Source organism: Macrotis lagotis, chromosome 1, assembly GCF_037893015.1.
Source record: "Macrotis lagotis isolate mMagLag1 chromosome 1, bilby.v1.9.chrom.fasta, whole genome shotgun sequence".
In the NCBI taxonomy this organism is placed as follows: Eukaryota; Metazoa; Chordata; class Mammalia; order Peramelemorphia; family Peramelidae; genus Macrotis; species Macrotis lagotis.
The window spans coordinates 268,426,011-268,448,506 of record NC_133658.1 but is presented as its reverse complement, the minus strand read 5'-3'; the positions used below and the strand labels follow the sequence as shown (position 1 = coordinate 268,448,506).

The 22,496-nt window shown below is 36.8% G+C and overlaps 1 protein-coding gene across 1 annotated transcript in view; it reads right to left on the bottom strand.

The window, feature by feature from the left end:
• Positions 1–22,166, bottom strand: part of CDH4 (cadherin 4) — a 1,140,604-nt gene extending 1,118,438 nt beyond the window's left edge. Inside the window, exons 1-2 of the mRNA XM_074210396.1 lie at positions 22,088–22,166; positions 18,959–19,070 (exon numbers count right to left, since the gene is read on the bottom strand). Coding sequence (XP_074066497.1) covers positions 18,959–19,070; positions 22,088–22,144 — 169 coding nt within the window. The 5' untranslated portion in view covers positions 22,145–22,166. The remainder of the gene's footprint in view (positions 1–18,958; positions 19,071–22,087) is intronic.
• Positions 22,167–22,496: the final 330 nt, after the last annotated feature.

Below are 22,496 nucleotides of genomic sequence, written 5' to 3'. Positions count from 1 at the left end.
AACAAGCCACAGGAGAAAGATAGATGCAATATATAAGACCAAAAGTGTACCTACCCGAAGTCAAAACATATTCCTCAGGGGCTGTCTGACCCCGACAGACTTCTAAGAAACAGAGTCAAGAAAATCAAGTACCCCATCATCAAGGGTCTGGCTTTTTATAGGCATCAATATGATTTTATCTTTAAGGGTACTGAAAGTCTAGTAATTTTTAACACAATATTAGAATGACAGAATACAAGAATTTGAAGAAGCTTTAGATAAAAAGAGTCAATTAAATCTTTATGTTTCTATAGCATGGCATAGTATAATTTACAGACACGGAGATTGGGGATGAAAAAGGGGGAGTAATTTTTCTACCATTATGCAGTGACTGAGGAGCAGAGCTAGGGCTAAAAACCAAGTACCCTAATATTAATTCACTTCACTTTCCCTTATACCACAGAAACTTTATCAGATTTAAAACTTAAACAAGTCTCTATGTTCACATTCCAGCTTACTACTTACCAATCTGTGCCTTCAGTTTGCTTATAAGCATAATAATAAAGGGGCTGGACTAGAAAGTCTCTTCTAGCTCTTAATCCATCATCCCAAATTGGCTGCTATTCATGGACTTTATAGATGAAACAACCAAGATGATGTTTAGCTGAATCTATCTAAGCAAAATTTATAACATAAGTCACCCTTTGATATGATTTAAAATGATATCCTCATTTTACCTATAAGGAAATGGAGCCCCAGAAATTATATGATTTTGTTGAGGGTCTCACATATCTAAAATGACCTTCAAACTCAAGTTGTCAAACTTGCAATTTAATTCTTTTGCCATTGTACTATGTAGTCCTTATGCTTCTTATAACAGATAACTTCGGATTATGATGGAACATAGGAAGATATGGACTCTATCCCTGCTCTTTGGTAATACATTTATACCAAGGAGACAGCAGAAGCACAGTGCTGATATTAAATTTTAGCTTAATAGTAGAAATATCAACAAGACAAGACTTTTAATTTGTGCAAGAGAGAAATGTGCTCAAATTTCAGTGATATAAGCAAAACTGACCTATGTCTTCCCATGCCAGCAGACTGGCACTATGACTTTCCCTAAACAGGTTATCATTTTAACATTGGAAAGCACTAGAGTTACCCTTAAACAGCAAAGCTACAATTATCTCCGCACGGCTTATATCAGCACTCTGCAGTGCTCCTGCCTAACGAACCAACTGTCAGAGATGCTAGCAGGATGAAGGGGCCTATATCATGCTAAAGGACCAAGCTTATCAAAATCCAGCCACATTAATCCTTTTTCTTACTTCAGAAATCAAATAACTTCCCAGAGAGAGGCTAGAGCCTCATGAACAGCATTTCCATTGGGAGAAGAGAGGTGTAGATTAACGGCACAATATGTTCAGAAATAAATAGATAAGCTTTTGCAAGCCACCACAGCCCCAAGCAGATGCACTGAAGCTGTCCCTCTTCAAGAACACACCCAAGAATCAGGAGTGGTTGCTTCCCCACCTTTGTCTTAAGGCAACAAAACTAATAGGGAATTGACATAATGGTTAATAAAAACAAAAATAATCAACAACAGCACCATTTAAAAAAGATAACTTTGTCCACCCTGTTATTTAAGCAAGAAGGATATAACATTCTTTAAAATTATCAGACAGAGATGTATAATAAGACAAATCCTTGATAACCACAAGAAAGGGATACCTTCCTAATAAAATAGAAACCTTTCAAAGTCAAGGAATGATGTGATTGTCTATATATAATAAGGGAGCAAATATTATTTCAGAGATGCCTCTAACCATGCTTAAGGGGTAGCCCATTTCAGCTTTGGGACTTGAATAAGTGGATTTGGATTCCCAGTCTTGAAAAAGGAGCAAGCAATTTTAATTTTATCACAGAACTACTGCAGAAGCTCAAATTTCTATGATACTTTGTAGCTTATAAAGTGCATCCCTTATAATATTTCTACAACATCCTTTATAATATTTCCACTCCCATTTTATAGATAAGGGAAAAAAGGTCAGAGGAATTAAATAACTTGTCCAATGATATACATTGAGAAAAGAACAGAATCAAGATTAGGATCCATGCTTTTTTGTTCCAAGCTCAGTATTCTTTCCATTATAAGCTACCTTTCCAGAATTATTCATTATTAAAATCTAATGATTTGCAATAAGCTTGATTGACTAGGGAGGAAAAAGTCCACTGTTAAAAGACTTATAGAAATGCATGGAAGAAATTTGTCTTGGAACTTTCTACTGGGGACTGTTATTTTGTAATTGCTGTTATTTTGTTATTTTTTTATTTTATTTTTGGTTTTTGCAAGGCAATGGAGTTAAGTGGCTTGCCCAAGGCCACACAGCTAGGTAATTATTAAGTGTCTGAGGCCAGATTTGAACTCAGGTACTACTGGCTCCAGGGTTGGTGTTCTATCCACTGTGCCACCTAGCCTCCCCATAATTGTTGTTAAATCCTCAATACATTAGAAGACATTAGAGGAGAAGATATGGGAAAGAAAAAAAATAGCTAATAAATTCACATATCTGATCAATGGATATCTGGCTTCTCAATTTGTTCTTATTCTCTCCCACTCTCTACATCAGGCCCCCAGACTGCTTTGTTAGAAGAGAGCCTACAAGTTATTAAGTGGGTCAATTTTATGCATCCTTAGAATCTATACCTGCTGCTGAGCACCTGTCCTTCTGGTCCCTCCTGTGATTTTTTTTTTGGGGGGGGGGTGGAATATTCTTGAAAAGACAAAACCAAGAAACATTCTTATCATAATGCACCATAGCCTTGCCACCTGGAGTTTCCCCTGATTACTGCATCTTCCTTTTCATGCTCCAGCATAAAGCTACAGCCTTTGTTGTTTTTTAATGCCCAGAATCTTCAACTGTTGTTTTTAGGTTTCTTTTTTAATTCATATCATTTTATACTTAAAATTCAGGAGAAAGAAGAGAGCCAGAGATGATGGGTTGTAAAGTGAGAAAGCTTTATGGTAATAAACAGGTAGACAAATGGGCTTATATGATTCAGGCTCCAAGACCATATTACAAGACTGTAAAACTATGGCCTATGGCTCAAATCCAGCCTGCAGAGTAATTTAATCCTGCTCACAAAGAAATTAGAAAGACAGCCTGCCTGTCCCCCTGTTGTGCTGATTCAGCAGTGCTGGAAGCTGAGAGCTGCCTCCTCTCACTAAGGATCACTGTTGCTAGTAGTGCCAATTTAATGCAACAGAAGATCATTGCATATGAAGAGAGCAAGAAAATTAAAACACTATGAGACATTTTTTTTAACTTGAGGCAACATGTTTTCTTTGATTTTACAGTCATTCCTTCCATATGCACAGCAGATATGCATCACTAATGGAAGATATCTCCTAAAATAAGGGGCAAAAATAAGAATTGCAATAATAAAATAATAACAAAATATGAATACACATATATATTGATAAATATTACATATAAATATTATGATTACTATGTCTGGAATATAATAGTGCAACACAAATGTATATTACTGTCTTGTCTCCTCATAGCTAGCATTTATATAGAGATGAAACATTTGCAAAGTGCTATACAAATATATTATTTCATTTTATCTCCACTAAAACCTTGGGAGATAGATGCTATTATTATTCCTATTTATTGGTGTTTTTGACAAATGTTGGTTTTGCTGTTGTTGTTGGTTCAGTTATGTCCAACTCTTTTCTTAGAGATAATGGAGTAGTTTGCCATTTCTTTCTCCAGCTCATTTTCTAGATGTAGAATCTGAGTCAAACAGGATTAAATGATTTGCTCAAGGTCACACAGCTAATAACTGTCTGAGGTCAGATTTGAACTCAAGAAGATGAGTATTTCTCTTTCCCAAATCAGTGTTCTATCAATTGCACCATGAACTGCCCCATCCCTATTTTACAAATGAGGAAGTTGAGGCAGAGAGAGGTTCAGTGACTTATCCAGATTCACACACCTAGAAAGTGTCTGAGGGGGCGACTAGATGGTGTAGTGGATAAAGCACTGGCCTTGGAGTCAGGAGTACCTGGGTTCAAATCTGGTCTCAGACACTTAATAATTACCTAGCTGTGTGGCCTTGGGAAAGCCATTTAACCCCATTTGCCTCGCAAAAAACCTAAAAAAAAAAAAAGTGTCTGAGGTTGGATGTGAATTCAAGTCTATCTGACTTCAGGCATATTATATTATCCACAGCACCACCTAGCTGTCTCAAATCATTCATTGGAGTATCTGTTCCATCCTATGAGAATTTAGAAAAGTTCCTAAACCTCAATGCTTCCTGGATTTATAATCCACAAAAATGGAGAAAATATTTTCCATTTTCATAAGAATATGAAGATTAGCATCATAATTTAATAAGAATTTTTGAGGACAAGTCCCTAACATAGGAATTTTTTTAGCAACCACATAGTAATTTTCATGCTTGTCACTGTCTTGTGACAAGAGCTCCTACATATCTTAATCTTATCCACATGGATGTACCAACAAAAATAAAGAGAATATGATAGTTTCTCAGGCTCCCAATCTGGAATAAACCATTTAATGATAAAACCATAAACAGCTGAACCAAAATGTTCCTGGGACTCACTTGTGTCAGTCCTCTCTATTCCCTCTTTACAAATGCTCTATTATTCAAACACATGTATAAAATACTATAGTCTATGATGAAACCACAGCAGTTTCAAAGAACTGAAAATAGTCATGTGAAGCCTTTATAATTTTGGTGGAATGACATCTGTGTCTGCTAAACAACTTTTATTAGCTAGGATTATAAAAAAAATAACATTTACAAACTATTAGCCTTTAAACATGTAACATTTTTTCCCATATGGAAATTTAACTTAAATTTCTAAGTGATCGATCCTAATATCTTTAAGAAGTAAAACAAAAAATAATATAGCATAACTTCATTTTAAAGTATCAATAACATTGTGGACTTTTTATCTTCAGTACTATCCTCATTCTGCCATTATAATACTATCATGACTATTTCTAGAAGAAAAACAAATAAAGCTAGGATTCATTTTTAAATAATTTTTTAAAAAGTTTAAGCTGATGAAAAAACCAAGAAGTCTACTGGCTGACATATTGGGAATATTCATTTTCTAATGTTATCAATTCATTCATACTCAAGAATCAAACATGATGGGACATAATCCAATCATACCAATACCTATATAAATAAATAAAAAGAAGTAACTTATTTTTATGTAATGCCTTTCAACCCCAATGAACCTAGAAAGCTTTTAAAATCATTACATAATTTATTTATTCTATTTCAAATATATTTCCAATGCCAAGAGGTCCCTGGCTCAAATGTGCAGAATTTATAAAGGGGGAGAGAGGAAATCTATGGCATGAAACCACAGCTTAATGAGAAAATACCACTAGAAAGAGGTCTCTCATTTCATATCTGCAAGCAGAGATGGGGGGGGGGATAGATCTCATCTTATACTCAAGATCATAAATTGACACCTTAGGCTTTACTGAGATTAAAAGAAGATTTCAAAAGATAATTATGATTGACATTTGTACAGTACTTTAAAGTTTGAGGAGAATTTGACATATGTTCTCTCAGCCTTTCAATAAGGATATGCAGAAATTTAGGTTTTTACAGAGGAGGAAATTGAGATTTAGAGATGCTTACCCATACACAGTCTCTGAAATGGGTCCTGATAACTCCAAGTTCAGTACTCTATCTACTAGCTTTAATTGCCCCATATATGTTGGACAAGATCACGAGGCAATATAAAATACTGGGAAAAAAGGGCATTCAATATGGATTCAGATGATTTAAATTCAAATCCCAGGTTTAGTATTATGATGTACACAAGTCAATTAACCTAACTGGGACTCAATTCCTAATCTTAATTTTTTTTAAAGAGATGATTAGATCAGAAGATCTTTAAAAGCTGTTCTAGCTCTAAATCTATGATTTTATAGATAAGAAATCTTTTCTTCCAGAAGGTATATTTTCTGGTCTATAGCTGCTATGAAGATATGAGCCACTGTACCAGAGACTTCTCCACAATTTCCAGAAATATTAGATTAGGTGAAAGAAGATGATAATTTTATTACACTAAGCAAAGAAATAGAAAGGCAAAGGAAGTTCCACTATCAGAATTCACATTGGTTCCTACATTCAATGCATATAACAGTATGGTTTAACACAAGCCCAATATATTTCTGGAAGAAAAGCCAAGATCTATGTCTTGCCTAGGTTAAGAAGTGAAACCCAATGAATCATGTGGGAAATTTAATCTTTCAACAAACAGCTAATATACAATAATCACCCTCAGCACCATCAATAAAATACTCAGCAAGTCCTTACAAGCAGTGAGAGACTGCACAACAAGTCAAAAGGGTAAATAATTCATTAACAGAGGGTGATGCCCATGAGAGAATTAGTAAAACTCCTTGGAGAATGTCCTATTTTAAACCATACAAAATAGAAATCTTGTCCCTTTCAATTCTCATAATGTTTAAACAGAATCTGAACAATTGAAAGGGTAGCTTGAAGTAAATTTGCCAAGTCCTCAATTTATCTTTCCAAAGATACACAAAAGTCTTCTATCCAGTGAGACTGATTCTTCCCTGTATTTTTTTTTTTTTTGTCTTTGGGGTTTTGGCTTAGCAGCAAAGGGAAATCAATGATAAAATATGCCATAGCAAAGCAAATGTCAGATGCCCTGCACCTTCTCTTCTACCAGTTAAGAGTGTATGACCTAGATTTCTAGGACCTCTTTCCTCTGCAATCATACTGACTCTAAGAACTTTTGAGAGTCAGTCCTCCTAAAACTCTAATCGTCAGAACTTTTATAAAATGTTCATCCTAACATTCCATCTAAATGAAAGTATTGCCTATGTATCAATAGCTGACTCATAGACTCATCAAAACAGCAAAGAGACAACATCTGAAACTGCCCATATATCATACCTCCCATCAGGGAATCCCTTCCTGGTGAGCATATGAAACTATGCAAATATGAAGACTCACTCAAACTATGAGGATACCTATATGACCATTCCAGATACTGATAAAACTAGGGTGATATAACAATAATGTATATAATGTATGTAACATTAGTTTTACTATTTCAAAACTCCACCAGCAACTGTCTTGGAAAAATATAGTTTGTTCCTTTATTTAGAGTGGAGATGCAACAGACCAGTGCTAACTACTGGAGAAGAGTAAAGGACTGAAAGCTGGCTCAAGAGCAGCTTTCTCTGCCCAGTTGTAAACTGTCAGCTTTCAATGGAACAAAGCAACCAGCGTGCAAAGATGAAGCTGCCTGAAAAACAAGAAGTGAGATATTCAGATGCTGAAATAATGCCTTTTTGCATTTCTCCAGTGAAGCATTTTTAGGGAGTGAAGTTTCTATAAATACCTCTCTGCCTGAAAATGTACTATCACTCTGTCCCTGTTCAGTGAGCTGCTCCACATCTCAGCAGTAGAGGGAGTCTGCCCTTTTTTGCTAACAGAAGTACTGCATTTCTGTAAAACAATCCATTTTTTTTTCAAATGGAAAGTGAGATTTAGATTAACAAAATATTTACAATATGCCTATGTGATGTCATCTCAGCCATAATCCTTGTGAAGATGCCATTTGACAGTGGTAGATAATGAGAGATCAAATGTTCCATGCCTATATTAATTTCAATGAAATTGCTCAATGTCATGCCTTATAATATAAAATACTAAACTACACTAAAGTGCCTCTTTTACAATTTAGGTGGGATTGAAATGCATAGCATTATTTCAATGTACTCATCTGAACAGCATTTAGGATGCTAGTTATTATAAAGCATATATCCTCCAGAATAATAATAATGCACATAAAATGACACCAGCCCATTCAAACGCAATGCCTCTGTTTAGCAGTTCTTCAGATACGAAACTAACAGTTTAAGGTTGCTGCAGATCATAGTCAATGAACCACTATTCATCCATATTCTCTATCCTTCTTCGCTTCCCAAGCAGTTTCTTGATGTATGCACTCAACCCCATATGTACCTGTGTGTATGTGTGCGTGTGTGTGCACTATTTCATTTCTTTTGGCACAAAACAAAATGCCAACCTGAAAGCTGACGGTTCATTTACTGCCTGATGCACACGTGCACACACACACACACACATACACACACACATACATCATATTTACAGTAGCAAATTAAGAAATCATATTTGAAAATGAGAATACAGTCATTTAAAAAACAACAGCCACAAATTTAGGATGATGTTTATCACTAGACTTTTAGGTTTAATTGTATGAATTACACCAAAGAAAGTTAATATCTCCACTCCAAATTATCACATGGAATGTGTTCTTATTAGTAAGGCATGGGGCAGACCTCCTCTGGCCCAAGGATGTTTATATCTCTCTAAAAGCTTACCTTAATCCTACCTAAATCCCAAGACACTGTCAGGAAGAAAACCCTGAGAATCCAAACAAGATGAAGTTAAAAGAAGAAAGAAGCAAGATCTTCAGTTACTGTCACCTTGGTCCTTATTTTACAGTTTTCTGATCATCAGCATTTGGGGAAAAAATCATTTAATGCCCACTAAGAAGTTGCCAACTTAAATCCTAATTGTCAGAAAGAAAAAAATTATTCTGATGGTGATAATTCCTAAATAAAGTTTTTATTGGTCTTAGAATATGAATGAACAGTGTTCACTTTTTTTAAAATTTCTCTTATGTTTTTCCTTCATACCCCATGGTTTTCTTTCTTTTCCCTTAGTCCTAATTCCTTATATACAAAATTATTAATATGTAAACATGCTAAATATAAATATACAAGAATAAAATTCACTAGACTTCTTGCCACGGGGCGGGGTGGAGAGGAAAGGGTGGAAGAAAAGTGTGTGACATAAAGATGCAAGTGGATAAATGTTGAAAATTCTTCGTCTCACATAATTAGAAAAATAAAATAAAATATCAATCAAAAAATAAAAGCAAAGTTTCCATTGGTATTAAATGAACCAAATAGAAGTTACCTATCTGATGCTCCTAATCAATGACACCTAGATAACTGTCACTTTTACTACAAAGCTATGTGCTAAAATAAATTTCTGCTACTTTTGCTTTTTCTTTAAATGACCACCTAAAGTAGTTTCTATTAAACTATCAGAGTAGCCAAAATAAAAACAACAACCAAAAAAACAAACAAGATTGATAAGCCAGGAGACTAAAAGGGGACAAACTTTGTAACTGTTAAAGGTATTTAACAATGACACATCTTTACATTCCAAAAGGAGTTATCCATAACTGGAGCTGTTAAAGCAAGATGTTAAAGCAAAGGTTGGATGGCCATATGTTGAGGACACCACAAAAGTGGACCCACACAGTGGGTGAGAGGTTTGAATAGATGACTTCTATGGTCCTTTTCAATTCTATAAGATCTCATCTAGCTCAAAAACTTAGTAGCCTAAGGTTGACTGAGAAGGAATAAGAATGGATGAGCAATGCACAGTCCATTCAAAATATATTTTCGAATAACATCCAATAGGCATTTCTTGTTTACTATGTGCAAGGCACTATGTGTGGTGCTGAAGATACAGTGAAAAAGGACAATATGTAAACAGACAAAGAATGTACGTGTGTATATATGTACAAATGCATATTTGTATATATGTTCATATATACATATGAACATTTTCAGGAGAAGAGAATACTAATAAATAGAAGAGATCATCTTCTATAGCATGGACCTGAATCTTAAAACTAAACTAGGGATTTTTCAAAAAGCAGGAATGAGGAGGGAGTTCCCTGAAGGCATGGAGGAAAATCTTGCAACAGAGGCAGAAGATTTGAGAATTAAGTGAAATAATGCTGGAAAACCAAATTACATTTTTAAAAACTTGTTAACTATGACGCCAAAGCATTTTTTTCTTTATCTTTATGGCAATAGGCAGTCACTAAAAGTTCTTAAGTAGCAGGAAAGCCAAACTTGTAATTTAGAAATATTTACAGTCTGTAATATCACAATGAAAGGAAAAAGTAAGTTTCTAGGTAGCAAGAGTCATACTTACAATTACTTCTGTCTCCTCACAGAATGAGCTGACATTAAATAATGGCTAATATTTTTGTGGTACTAGAAGACTTACAAACTGTTTTATACAATTAATTCTTTTGATCTTCACAATGATCTTGATATGTTCAAGCATTATCATCCCTATTACCAGAAATAGGAATTCAGAGAGGTGAAATAATTTGCCCAATGCCACAGTGAAGTCAGCAGTGGGGACTTAAAGTCTAACATCTTTTCTACTGGACTGCTCTGCCTTAGGGCTGCAAAATTTTGTAAAGCTCTCCCTTTTATGATGCCTATGATGGACAAATCATTTGCTCTATACCTCAATTTCTTAATCTTCAGAGTGAAGAAGATGTGTTAGAACTTTAAGGTCACCCTTACCCTATAATCCATACTATTCCCCATCAATGGACCAGACTTACAAAAGGACCATTTCATTTATTCTTCCTGCTCTTTGGCAAATCATGAGGGGAAAAAAGGGAGAATGGTCTGTGAGTCTTCATAGAAGAAAAACAATTTGGAATTTTTCTAGTCAAAAGAATTAAAGGGGGGGAAAAGTTCACTGAGTTGCCATCAGTCACGACCCTGAAAAGCATGAAGCATCATCAGGAAAAAGAAACAGGTGAAGCCAAAAAAAAAAAAAGATGCAGTCACTATTAATTAACTGAACCCTTTACATCATAAGAAGAATCATGAAATTTTGAATTGAAATCATCTCTTGTCTACAATCCCTATTTTACAGATTAAGTAATTTCCATAAAAATCACAAAGTTAGTAAGTAGGAGAGCACATGGATGATCTCATGTCCTCTTAATTCCAAATTCAGTGTTCTTTAAGCTATACACATTATCTCTATTAACTAATTAGGAGCTTATTGGAACTCACAAGTACTGTTATGTTTAACAAGAATAAAAATATGAGAACTTTAGAACCCCTGATTGTAAGAAATTGTTTTTTTTCTTTTTTAAATAAAGGAATTCACTAGAGAAAAGGCTGTAGTTATTAAAAAGTCAGAATAATGGCTAAATTCTTTGAAAAGACAGATGCTTTGTTTTTTCTTTTATCTGAATGCTTCTAATTAAGTCTAATGTTTACTTAACCATGCTTTCATCAAAAAGAAAGAAAAGAAAACTCCCTTCTATTAATGTTAGCCTGTTTTCATTTATAACTACCTAAAAATTCATAAAAAATTCCTTTCTTTCAAATTCCAGCATTTAAAAAATCATATCATAAAATTCATAGGGAAAACAATATATTTAACTATACTAAATATGCTTTTTGACTTTAACAAAAAATTACTGAAAAAAATCCCAGCAGGATATAATTAGGAAATTTATATTTTTGATGGTAAAAACTTAGATGTCTTAAAAACCTTACCAAAATAAAAGTGGTCTTACAAAGTCAGTCCATTGAGGCTATTATATAAAGAAAAGGTCTAGTGAAAAGCCCATCAGCTCAAGGTCACTGAGGCTTAAACAAGCAACCATTCTACTAACTGCTCCATTGATGAGGCCAAGAGGACCATGACACAGATTCAAATATAGAACTCACTAACTTTTTGGAGTACATGATGATTCATGTCACCAATGGAAAGAACAAATGCTTTGAAGAATGAATACAATGTTCTTTAAAAACAAAAAAAAGAAAAGAAAATGAAAACAGCATTTTAGTTACTTATTACTGTAATCCTAGAGAAAGGATCCAGGAAATAGTCATAACTTTTGAGACTAGCTAAAAATCCAACATTTAGAGGTAAAGACCATCATCTCCTATACATATCCACCTCAAGAATATAATGAAAGGCTGAATCTTCCTGGATCCTTGCAGCAGACAATGAGTGTGTGTGTGTGTGTGTGTGTGTGTGTGTGTGTGTGTGTGTGTGTGTGTTTTCTTGATCTATAATCATAAATCTCATTGATGTTACAACTCACCCATATTATACACAATTTGTGTAAATTGATTCAGGCAGGAGCCAAACTTTCCTAAACCAAGCTCATCAAATGTTTTCAAGGGTTTCCAAAACTGGCTAGAAACTTCATTAAGATCTTTCTATCTTCTACTTTTCCAAAAGTTGGCAGAGACTGAAAGCAAAGTGAGAGATCTGGGCTCAGACTGCTTACTACATGTCCAGCATTAGAAAATACCTGATGGCAAAGGAGGGTCTGCTACAAGTGGAGGGCAAGGGACCTGTAAATATAGCAGTAATGTCTATAAACTTCAGATCAATATTTGATAAACATTGAAAATTTTAACAAGTATTCTAACTTAAGAGGAGTGAGTATACTGTTTTTGTTTATTTTAAAGGAAGACTTCAAATAATACACAGCAGATTTTCAAAAGTTCTATCATCATTATTTTATGTCTATTTACTAGAGCTACTGGGAAATCATCACTTTTCTACAGTTCTATCGTGTTCCAGGAAATATTTTCTTTCAATGTATAGATGAATTGAAAAGAAAGTAAAAGTGAAAGAGAGTTACAACAAAGAAAACATGGAACTGAAACTGGCTCTACTGTATTGTGTAAGAGGATAAGGAAAAAAGGTGCAGGTTAGAACAGCCTTTATACTGTATTATCTTGAATAGTCTTGAGTACTCAAAGATTAAGTTGCCTAGGACCACATAGCTAAGATGAATCACACTTGAACCTAGTTTTCCCAGACTATGCAGCTAGTTGTCTATCCAGGATACATGCAACTTCTCTAATAACACTGTTCAGTGTAAAGTGTAATATTAAATCCTTTCAATAGTATGATACATCTTTGAACGATATAATATGACTTTTAAGTTAAAGAGAAGCAAAATAATACATTTCATATTCATATCAAATATATATAGATATATATAGCTACCACATATATAGCTACAAACATATATAGCTACTACATAATAGCTACATGCATGTCTAGCTAGTTAGTTATAACTATTAGATGAATATGTTGCTGCTCAGTCATCTCAGTCATGCTTAACTCTTCACAATCTCATTTGAGTTTTTCTTGGCAAAGATACTTGAGAGATTTGCCATTCCTTCTCCAGATTATTTTACAGATGAAATAGCTCAGTCAAATAAGGTTAATTGACTTGTTCTGGGTCATGTAACTATTAAGTGTCTGGGGCTGGATTTGAACTCAGGAAGATGTCTTTCTGACTTTAAGTCTATCACTCTATAGACTGTAACATTAGGCTGACCATAGATAGATATAGCTAGTTATATATATTTTAGATACATATGATAGGTATAGTTAGTTGGTTCTATATTTATATCCATATGTATATACATGTGTTTTATATATAGATACATATTGATATAGATAACTAGTTACATATCTACATATATGTTATAAATAGATACCTATAGCTGGTTCTTTATATATGTGTTTTTATATATAGATACATATAGATAACAATATCTATATCTATTTATCTATATGTATATGTGAATGGAGAGGCAAAGAGAGAGACAGGCAGAGAGAGAGAGACATAGTGAGAGAATAAATGAATTGGTTCTTAAAAGTATCTGTGAGTGTTTCTATTCAGAAAGAGACAAAGTGTTCTCTTAGGTATAGACACAAAACATAGTGTGAAATAACATAAATGTTTGGGTCTTCTTAAATTACTGAATTCTACTTTATATCATTTTTACCATTTTCACTTAAAAAGTATTATGCTGGGGCAGCTAGGTGGTGCAGTGGATAGAGCACCAGCCCTGGAATCAGGAGGGCCTGAGTTCAAATCCTGCCTCAGACACTTAAAAATTGCCTAGCTGTATGACCTTGGGCAAGTCACTCTTAACCCCATTGCCTTAAATAAAAATAAATAAATAAAAATTTTAAAAATGTCTATGCTACTGATAGAGAACCTGACAAAATCATGACTAAGACTGGGTCAAATGGGGAGAATTGATTTAACAATAAACTATAATAGACAAACTTTTGCCACTACAATATAACTGTTTAAAAAGAAAAAAAAGTAGCTATCCTTTAATGTTTTGGTGTCACCAAAGTATGAAGGCTTCAGATATGGGAAAAGATTATTCTTAACTAGCCCAAAATAAGATGTAAGATTAAGAGATCTAGAGCCAGAGTCACAAAACAAGTTCTATACACACAGATTTAACTTTAATACCAACTTCCAAGAAGCCAATCTTCAATTCAGACCCTTTATAAACTAAAGAGATTGAAGTAGCTTTCAAGAGTTCATTCCAGATGTAAATCCCATGAACCTATGAACTTTACCTAATAAATCTTTACATAACTAAGTAGGGTCAATTTTTATTAACAGAATGATAGCTTTAATTATTTATAGTCACCATAAGTATCTTTTGGTGCACAATCCTCATCCAAAGAAACAAATCACCTATATGTTCAAATAGGAGTATAGGTAAATAGATATCAAATTTTTTTTTAAATTCTGATGAACCAGAATAAAGTAATGTTTGCTAAAAACTACTGACATAACTATGTTATTTTTATCAGGAGGGACAGTTGAATAATAACAAAAGTTATATTTTCACTTATAGCTCATTAATGCCTATAAAGCAATTTAACTACATTATTCCATTTGATCTTCCTGTTATGCCAATGTCAGGTGGTATCTATATTTTTAATCTTTAATTTGTAGGTAATATTATTTTAATTTACATACCATGTAATCCTTTCCTTTCAAACCCCATTAATTATTTCTCTGTAATAATACCATAGTAAATAAACTGCTCATCACAACTTATTCCCCTAACCTCCTTCCCCATTTTTTCCCTATTTTAAGAAAATAACTTTGCCTAAAAGACATGTCACAGTCTACAAAATTAAAGCTCAAAGGAGACTTTGAGACTATCTAGCTCAATTCCCCTGATCCTCCTTTTCTTCATGATTCAACACACTTTATATTATATATGTGTGTGTGTGTGTGTGTGTGTGTGTGTGTGTGTGTATGAACATATGGATGTAGGATTATGTAAAAGGTGGGAATGCTCTTAGAGAATGACCATATATCTCCAAATGCCACAACCACTGTCCTACTACTTCTACTCCCCCCCCCACAAACATTGCTCACCTGCCTCCTTGTACCCCATAACAAGGAGCACTAAGTCTTCAATCCCTACTATACCAATGACAAGACTAAGTCCTCTTGCCCACCCCTTAGAACCTGACATCAAGATGATCTGAAGTTTCTCTGACAATATGCACTCTGGTGGCAGCATATTAAACTTCAAGACTGCTGGTAATTGCTATCTCCTATTTAAGTTAAAAATTATTAATAAAGCCATGAAAAAGATACTAGTTTAGTAATTATCCCAGACTATTTAGACCACACAAAAGCTTTATGATAGTTCTTAAGAAATATGCCATAACTATCCAACTTAAGATATTACTGAATATCAGTGATCATGTCTATAGACACATTATTCTCCTCTCTTCCCACCAAAAAATAAAGAAAACTAAAGAAAAGGAATACATGCAATTGTAATTAGCTACTTTCTAGGAAAAGCAAAGACTAGACAACTGTCTGAGGGATCACCTTGTGCCACACATAAGCTAAACTCATACCCCCAAATCTCTATATTTAGCTATTATACTTTCAAAGGTTCACAATACATAGTAGTTGCTACTCTATTGGGGACAACTATTTTAAGCCTAATTAGCATGAGATTTTTTAGAATGCAAATGCTTTTCATTTAGACATAAAACAAAATGCCATGACATTTCTTCTATCCATTTATCATAAACAAGTTAATTACTGTGTAACAAATCGCTCCTGCTGGAATCTGTAGGTTTCTAAGATGCTGGTGAGCTGATGCAGGCAAGCAAGATAAACCACAATGTAGTAGTGAACAACTTACGGCATACTTAGAATAAAACAATGATTCTGTGAAAGCTTTTGTTGTCAAATTAAGACTAAACTGTTTCCATCGGAATAACTCAATTATAAACTGTCACTATCTGTTTAGCTTGATTCACATGCTACTTTGATACATGGTTATATGCTGTTGTAAAAAGTCCTAAAATGTACTGTGGGAGTGTAAAATGTTTCATTTACTTGATTTAATTATTTTAGACTGCTTCTTTTCTAAAAATAGCTACAAGAGGGAGAGGGAAAGGTGGGAAGAGACCTTTGTTAACTAATTTTATGGACCTTAAAAAAAAGAGCCCTAGCCAGTTGAATTCAGTGTAACAAAATGACAGGTAACATCTAATCTCAAAAGAATAGATCTCTCCTTTCCCTTACCTATAAAACAAGAGAGAATAAGTGAGGTATTTACTGTTTATTGAAGTGCTTTGCAATTCTTCATTCAGTTATGAAAATGAAATTTTCTGTTATACTAGAAAGTGAAAAAGTCAAACACAAATGAAAACATATGTAAGCATTTGCTTAGGTATTTATATAATGACATTACCTACCCTCTTAATAATAAACAATAAAAATTTATATGTAATTCCATTCAATTCAATAAAGAATTACTGAATGCCTACTATGTGCAAAGCACTGTGAATAAAAAGAAAAAGAAGCAAATTTTTCCCACAAGGAGCTTATAATCTACTAGAAATTTTTATCATTTTCTTCATAATATATATGTATGTGTGTGCATATATGCATGTTTCTGTGTACACATATATATGCATATATGTGTTTTTGTGTACATAATGTTTGTCCTTCACTTTCAAAGACGACCATGACATCAGGGAGACAATGCTGTGACAAGCACATGAATTGGATCTGAGTGAGGGGGCTGTGCTAAGTCACCCAGCCCCAGTTTTTCCTCCAAAGCCATCTGGGGTCAGTGATCAGATATGAATCGGGACACTTGGAGGTGGCCCTGGATGTAAGGCAACAAGGAGTTAAGTGACTTCCCCAAAGTCATAAAACTAGTAAGTGTCTGAGGTCAAATTTGAAGTCATGTTCCTGACTTCAGGGCCAGCACTCTGTGTCATCTATACGTATAAAGATACATGTATAGAACTAGATCTATGTCTATCAATTGATATCAATATCTATATTGATATCGATATTAGCTATATATCCATGAAAGTCAGCACAGTAAAGTGAAAAGAGATTTGACTTTAAAGTCAGAAAGACATGGGTTCAAGTTCTGAATTTTGGCATATACTGGCTGTATGAGCCTGGGAAAATTACTTAACCTCTAGTGCCACACTGGCAAACCATTCTGCAGAAAAGGTGCTGAATCTCATTGGTAAAGTTTGTTTTCCTCAATGACAAATTCCCTACATTGATAAAATTATAATGCTGGTTAAAAGCTAAACAAAAATAAATAAAAATAAGTAAAGCCATCCCAAAGAATCTAGAACACTCATGCTGGGAGTTGGGAAGGTTGATGGGGGTGTAAAGGGCAACAAGGAGACATAATAAGTATTGTCATATTTTACTTAACTAGCTAAAGGAGAATTCTTAATTTTTTACAAGACTATACAGATGTATTTATCCTCAACAAATTAATGATTCCCACAAAGGATACATCCTTTTAAAACTTCACATATGCAGACATTTACATTCACCCAGATACCCAGATTCAAAAACCTTGTCAGGCTTTCCCCCCCCCACTTTCTATTACATTCTTCCTCATGGAGACATAATGCTACCGAGTGCCTATGATGTTTCTGTCCTTCAACGAGGGATTCAATATCATCATCTGATTGATTAGAAATCATGTGAGCTGTTTCCTGATGAGTTATAAAGAAGAGATATTAGAGTTAGCTAAAAAAATCCTAATTGGCAAACCATGACAATGCAAACAAGATGACAGGTTATATTAGTATATTAGACCTGCTCTATTTCAACAGACCTCAAAAGTTAGAAGTGAAGCCCAAACTTCACTAAAAACTGATAAAGAATCTAAAAACTAAAGTTGCTTTTCCTTTCAAAGGAAACTACACAATCCCAACACACTGTCAAGTATTGCTAGAAAAGTTAAGAGTTGAAAAATAAAATGCATGTGTTTCTGGTTGCCATGGAAACAAGGTATTTGATAATCTGTCATAAATGTTGAAATATAACAATCCCTTATATAAACTTCCCAACCTTCTTCACTTTGAATTCTGAGAAAACTCTATTACAATGGGAAAATCTGGAATAGATAAGGAAGAAATATAACTCAATGTATTAAATATGAGGTTTCTTCTTCTTAGAAGAGAAAAACTGATTTATTTCTTTTACCATGCAAATATAAAGTTTAATTAGTTTGACTTGAAAGGGAAACAGATCAATATCTGGGATGATCTATTGTCATTTCCATTTTGAAGCTGTCTGAGAGTTTGCCATCACAAAAGTGAATATAATCCTGCAATTACTATAAAGCTAATTGGTAGTTTCTTCTTGTGTGTGTGTTTTCTTGTTGTCAGTGGGGCAGTAATGAAAATGAATGCCACATTTGTGAACAGAATGTCTGTAGGCTTGTTTACCACATTTGCGACAACAACGTCTGCTTTATCATGCATTTCAAAGCAGGGATAATTTAAGAATCCTGAATTTCATACATAAAAATACTTGGGAAAAGTCTCATCTGCACATTATTTGGGTGAGGTGACTTGCCATTTTCAATTTCATGGCCAGTAAATTAGTCACCTCACTCAAAAAAATCACAGGAATTCTAAGTTATTTACATGAGATTTCAAATAACTTTCAGGTAAGCCAAAATGCATTTTGTTCATCTTAGAAACACTGTTTAGGGAAAGCAAGGTGGAGAAGAGTACCAAAGTCTTGACTTCAAAATAATGATGATAATTGTTGGCCTTTATGCAGCACTTACAGACACTTACAGTTCATTTGAGCCTCATCACAATCCTGAGAAACAGGCCCTACACATATTACCACCTATGTTTTGAAATCTGAGTGATCTTCCCAAGTGAAAATAACATAACTTATTTCCACCACTCCAGGGTTCCCTACCTTTAAGCAACTTCTCTCCTTGAAGAACATTTTGGGAGATTAGTGCAGTGTAAGTTTCTTCGGAGAAACCTGGTTTGCAGGCTGCTCTGACTGTAAGATTTCCGTTGTGCGCCTAAAGGTAGAGAAAAAATTTTTTAAAAGAAAATAAAATAAGTGAATAAAAAAAATGGGTAAATAGATAACACGATTGTATGCTCCATCTCGGGGCTTCAAACTGAATTATAGAGGTCTTTCCCAGACAATCTGAAAACATGGATTCTCAGCTGTCTAAAATTATAACTGAAAGGGAGAGCTACAGAGAGAATGTCATGCAAGACAGGGAGGTATTATTCAAGAAGACTAAGCAGGACATTCATTGCATGCAAGCTTCAGGGAACCTTTCCAATGGGGTTGATGAGGCAGACAGCAAGGAATGGGTTTTCTCCATAATGACAAGTCATTCAAGAACAGCATGCTGACCGAGGGGTTAAAGGAACTCTCTGGACTTGGATCAGATGGGTTCAAGAGTTTAGTGATGAGGAAAAGAGAGAGTGACAAGGCAACAAACATTTTTTCAAGCAATCTTGGAGTTTACTTTTTCCTCAGAGGCCCAAGAGACTCAGGGTCCACCCCATTTGTGCTCTGTACTTTCTGTCTCAGGGAACTGGGAGGGAAGAAAGGTTGAAGGTTCTAGAAGCATGAAGGAAAATCTCTTAATCGTGTTCTCCCTTTCATTCCCCCCCCCAATAAAAATTTCTGCTAGATCAGACTTTATTACTTAAAGGGGACAGGTAGAGTTTGGTCCCAAGTTTCATAGTGATGATGTCAATAATCTTGCATTCTCTCTTCAAGGAGGCAGGGAATGTAACCTGCTGGCAGATTCAAAGTAGCAGTTCTCCTCACTATTCCTCACTCTTTCACCCACAGCCTCACCCCCATGAGGGACTTCTATCATGTCTCCATATCTAGGAAGCCAGAGGAAGGAAGAGCACCAGTAGGCTTGTTATTGAACTTGAACCCCTGTAGTTCTTTTCCCTCAGAGAACCAGGTTGATCCGATTTGGATGCTATAGAGCATGAGAGGAATAAATACTAGCTTGCTTAAGAAACAGTGTAGTGAAGACAAGGGCCAAATCATCAGAAAGGAAATTTATTTATCCCACACCCCTCCAGGAGTTAAAAAGATGAGAGGGTGGGAATAATGTAAGGAAAAATATTTTTGCAAATACAGAAGTCCACTCCTTTGGCAGGTGATTTTTTTAACTGCATCAAACACCCCTCTTCTTGGACTTTACAATACACAAAAATCATGACTGTCATTTCTGTTCCAACGCCAGCTGTGAAAGATGCCAGTTCCCCAGACCTCAGCTGTCTCTGACAAGATGGGCAGAGTTCCGAAGAAGCTGTTTGGGAGGGGTCTGGACAGCTCTAGGCTAGGGTAGCCAAGGAAACTAAAGGACCAGGTGCTATTCCCTCCTCCTACTTCCCTAACTAACCACTCATTTACCATAGACCTTGAGGCATTAAGTGTACCCCTTCCTTATATCTCACAAAATGTCTGGATGGGGACTTTTTCAATTTGAAACAAAACAGTGACACACCCAAAGTCCTTAGTTACTTGCCAAGGCTATCACGAACCAGCACAAAGTTAAGCCTTAGTTCTCTGATAGCTATTGTAAGTGCTTAATTCACACCAGGCCCATCCCTTAGTTTGAAAACAAACATGACTGGTTTCTTTTGTTTATTTCTGAGGTTTCAGAGCAATGGCAGGAACCTACTTCTAAGAAGATTTTTTTTTCCACAACTCCCAGACCCTCTATCTTCTGGTAGGTCTTTACCCTCTCTCCACACACTCCCCAAATCCAGACCTGGTTAGTTTCTCCAAAGCTGCTCCCAATACCCTGGATCACTAGACCTTGTAGGGACACTATCCCACATCAATTCAAAGACAGTGGGCAGGGAAGATTAAAGATACCCCCTCCAAAAGGAGAAGAGTAAAAGTAATAATAGCAAGGGGGTAGAATGACCCCATCTAACACTAGAGGGAGAAAGGACCAAATCTAAGTCTGTTCCCCATATGAAGTCCTTTTCATCTGCACAGATTTTTTAAAATAAATAAAGGCAAGAACGTCTTTCCAATGATGAACTGCAGAACAAGGTGGGAATGGACACAGTCCCTTGCTGAACCGGACTCCTTTATTCCCTTGTGAGAATTGCTTCAAAACCTCCCACAGCCAAGAAGCCAAAAGACTAAAGTTAAGCAGATACTCTAGCTCAACATGCTGTGTGTGTGAGGAGTCTTGGGCTTTATGGGAAGTATAATGCGAATAACGTGCTAGTGCTGTAGAAGGAGAACCCCAGAGGTGTGCCAATACTCACCTGCAAATGCTACTTACTTATTTTTTTATTTGTTTGTGTTTGCTGAGAAAAGATCGGAGACTGTCTCGTTCCCATCTCAGCAAAGCCCAGAGCAAGGGACAGCAGCGCTGGAGCCCCGCCACACATCTACACCACCACCCCCTTCCCACCCTGACACTTCCCTCTTCCAGATGCTAGCCAAACCCTCCCTTCTCTACCGTGCCCAGCTCCAAGCCAAGCTCGCCAACTCCACAGCCGCCCTACCTCCCCCCCGCGAGACATCGGCCGGCTCCACGCATCCGAGCCGGCGAGCCTCCTCAGCCCCGGGCTTCCGGAGAGCCTTTCAGTTCAAGAAGAGATGGAAGGGGTTCGGGGGGCTGCCGCGCCGATGGATGGATGGGTGGATGGGTGGATGGAAGGGGCTGCGTGTGTCTGTGTGTGTGTGTGTGTGTGTGTGTGTGTGTTTGGGAGGGCACGCCGGCGATCTCAGCCGGGAAACACCGCTACATACGGCGGTCACAGAGCCCAGGGGTCTGCGTGTGTGCGTGTGTGTGTGTGTGTGTGTGTGGAGTGGTGCGGTGCGGTGCGGTGTGTCTGTGTGCGCGCCTAGAGGGAGGGAGCGAAGCCTGCGCCACCCCCGGCGGCCGCCACCACCACCCCTCCGCTCCCCCAAAGAGCCCGCGGCTCCGGGGGAGGAGGAGAAGCCGGAGTGAGCGGCGGCGCAGCGGGAGGAGGGCGCCGGAGCCGCTTTGCCGCCGCCGCCGCGGGCGCCCGAGCGGGGCACGAAACTTACCCGGAGCGAGCCGTAGACCGAGAGCAGCACGAGGAGAGTTCCGGAGCCAATAGTCATTTTCCCCGCTGCGCCCGGGCGCCTGCACGCGCCGCTGCCGCTGCCCTCGCCGCCGCCCCCGCCGCCGCCGCCGCCGCCGCTATCCCGCGCCAGCTCCCGACTCCCGGCCCGGCAGCGCAGTCCCCGGTCCCCGCCCCCCACCCCCTCCCGCCACCCCCACCTTGTGGCCCCTCGCCTCCACCTTCGGGGGAGCCCAACTCTGGCTGCCTCTCCCGCTCGCTCTCCCTGCTCTTTCCCCCGGGCTGGGTCTGTCCTCGGCGTGCGCGCCCGCCCGCCCGCTTGCCCGCCGCCCGCTCCTCTTTTTCCGCCCGGTCTGAACTGCAGGTGAAACGCGCTCCGTGCAGCTCCGGCA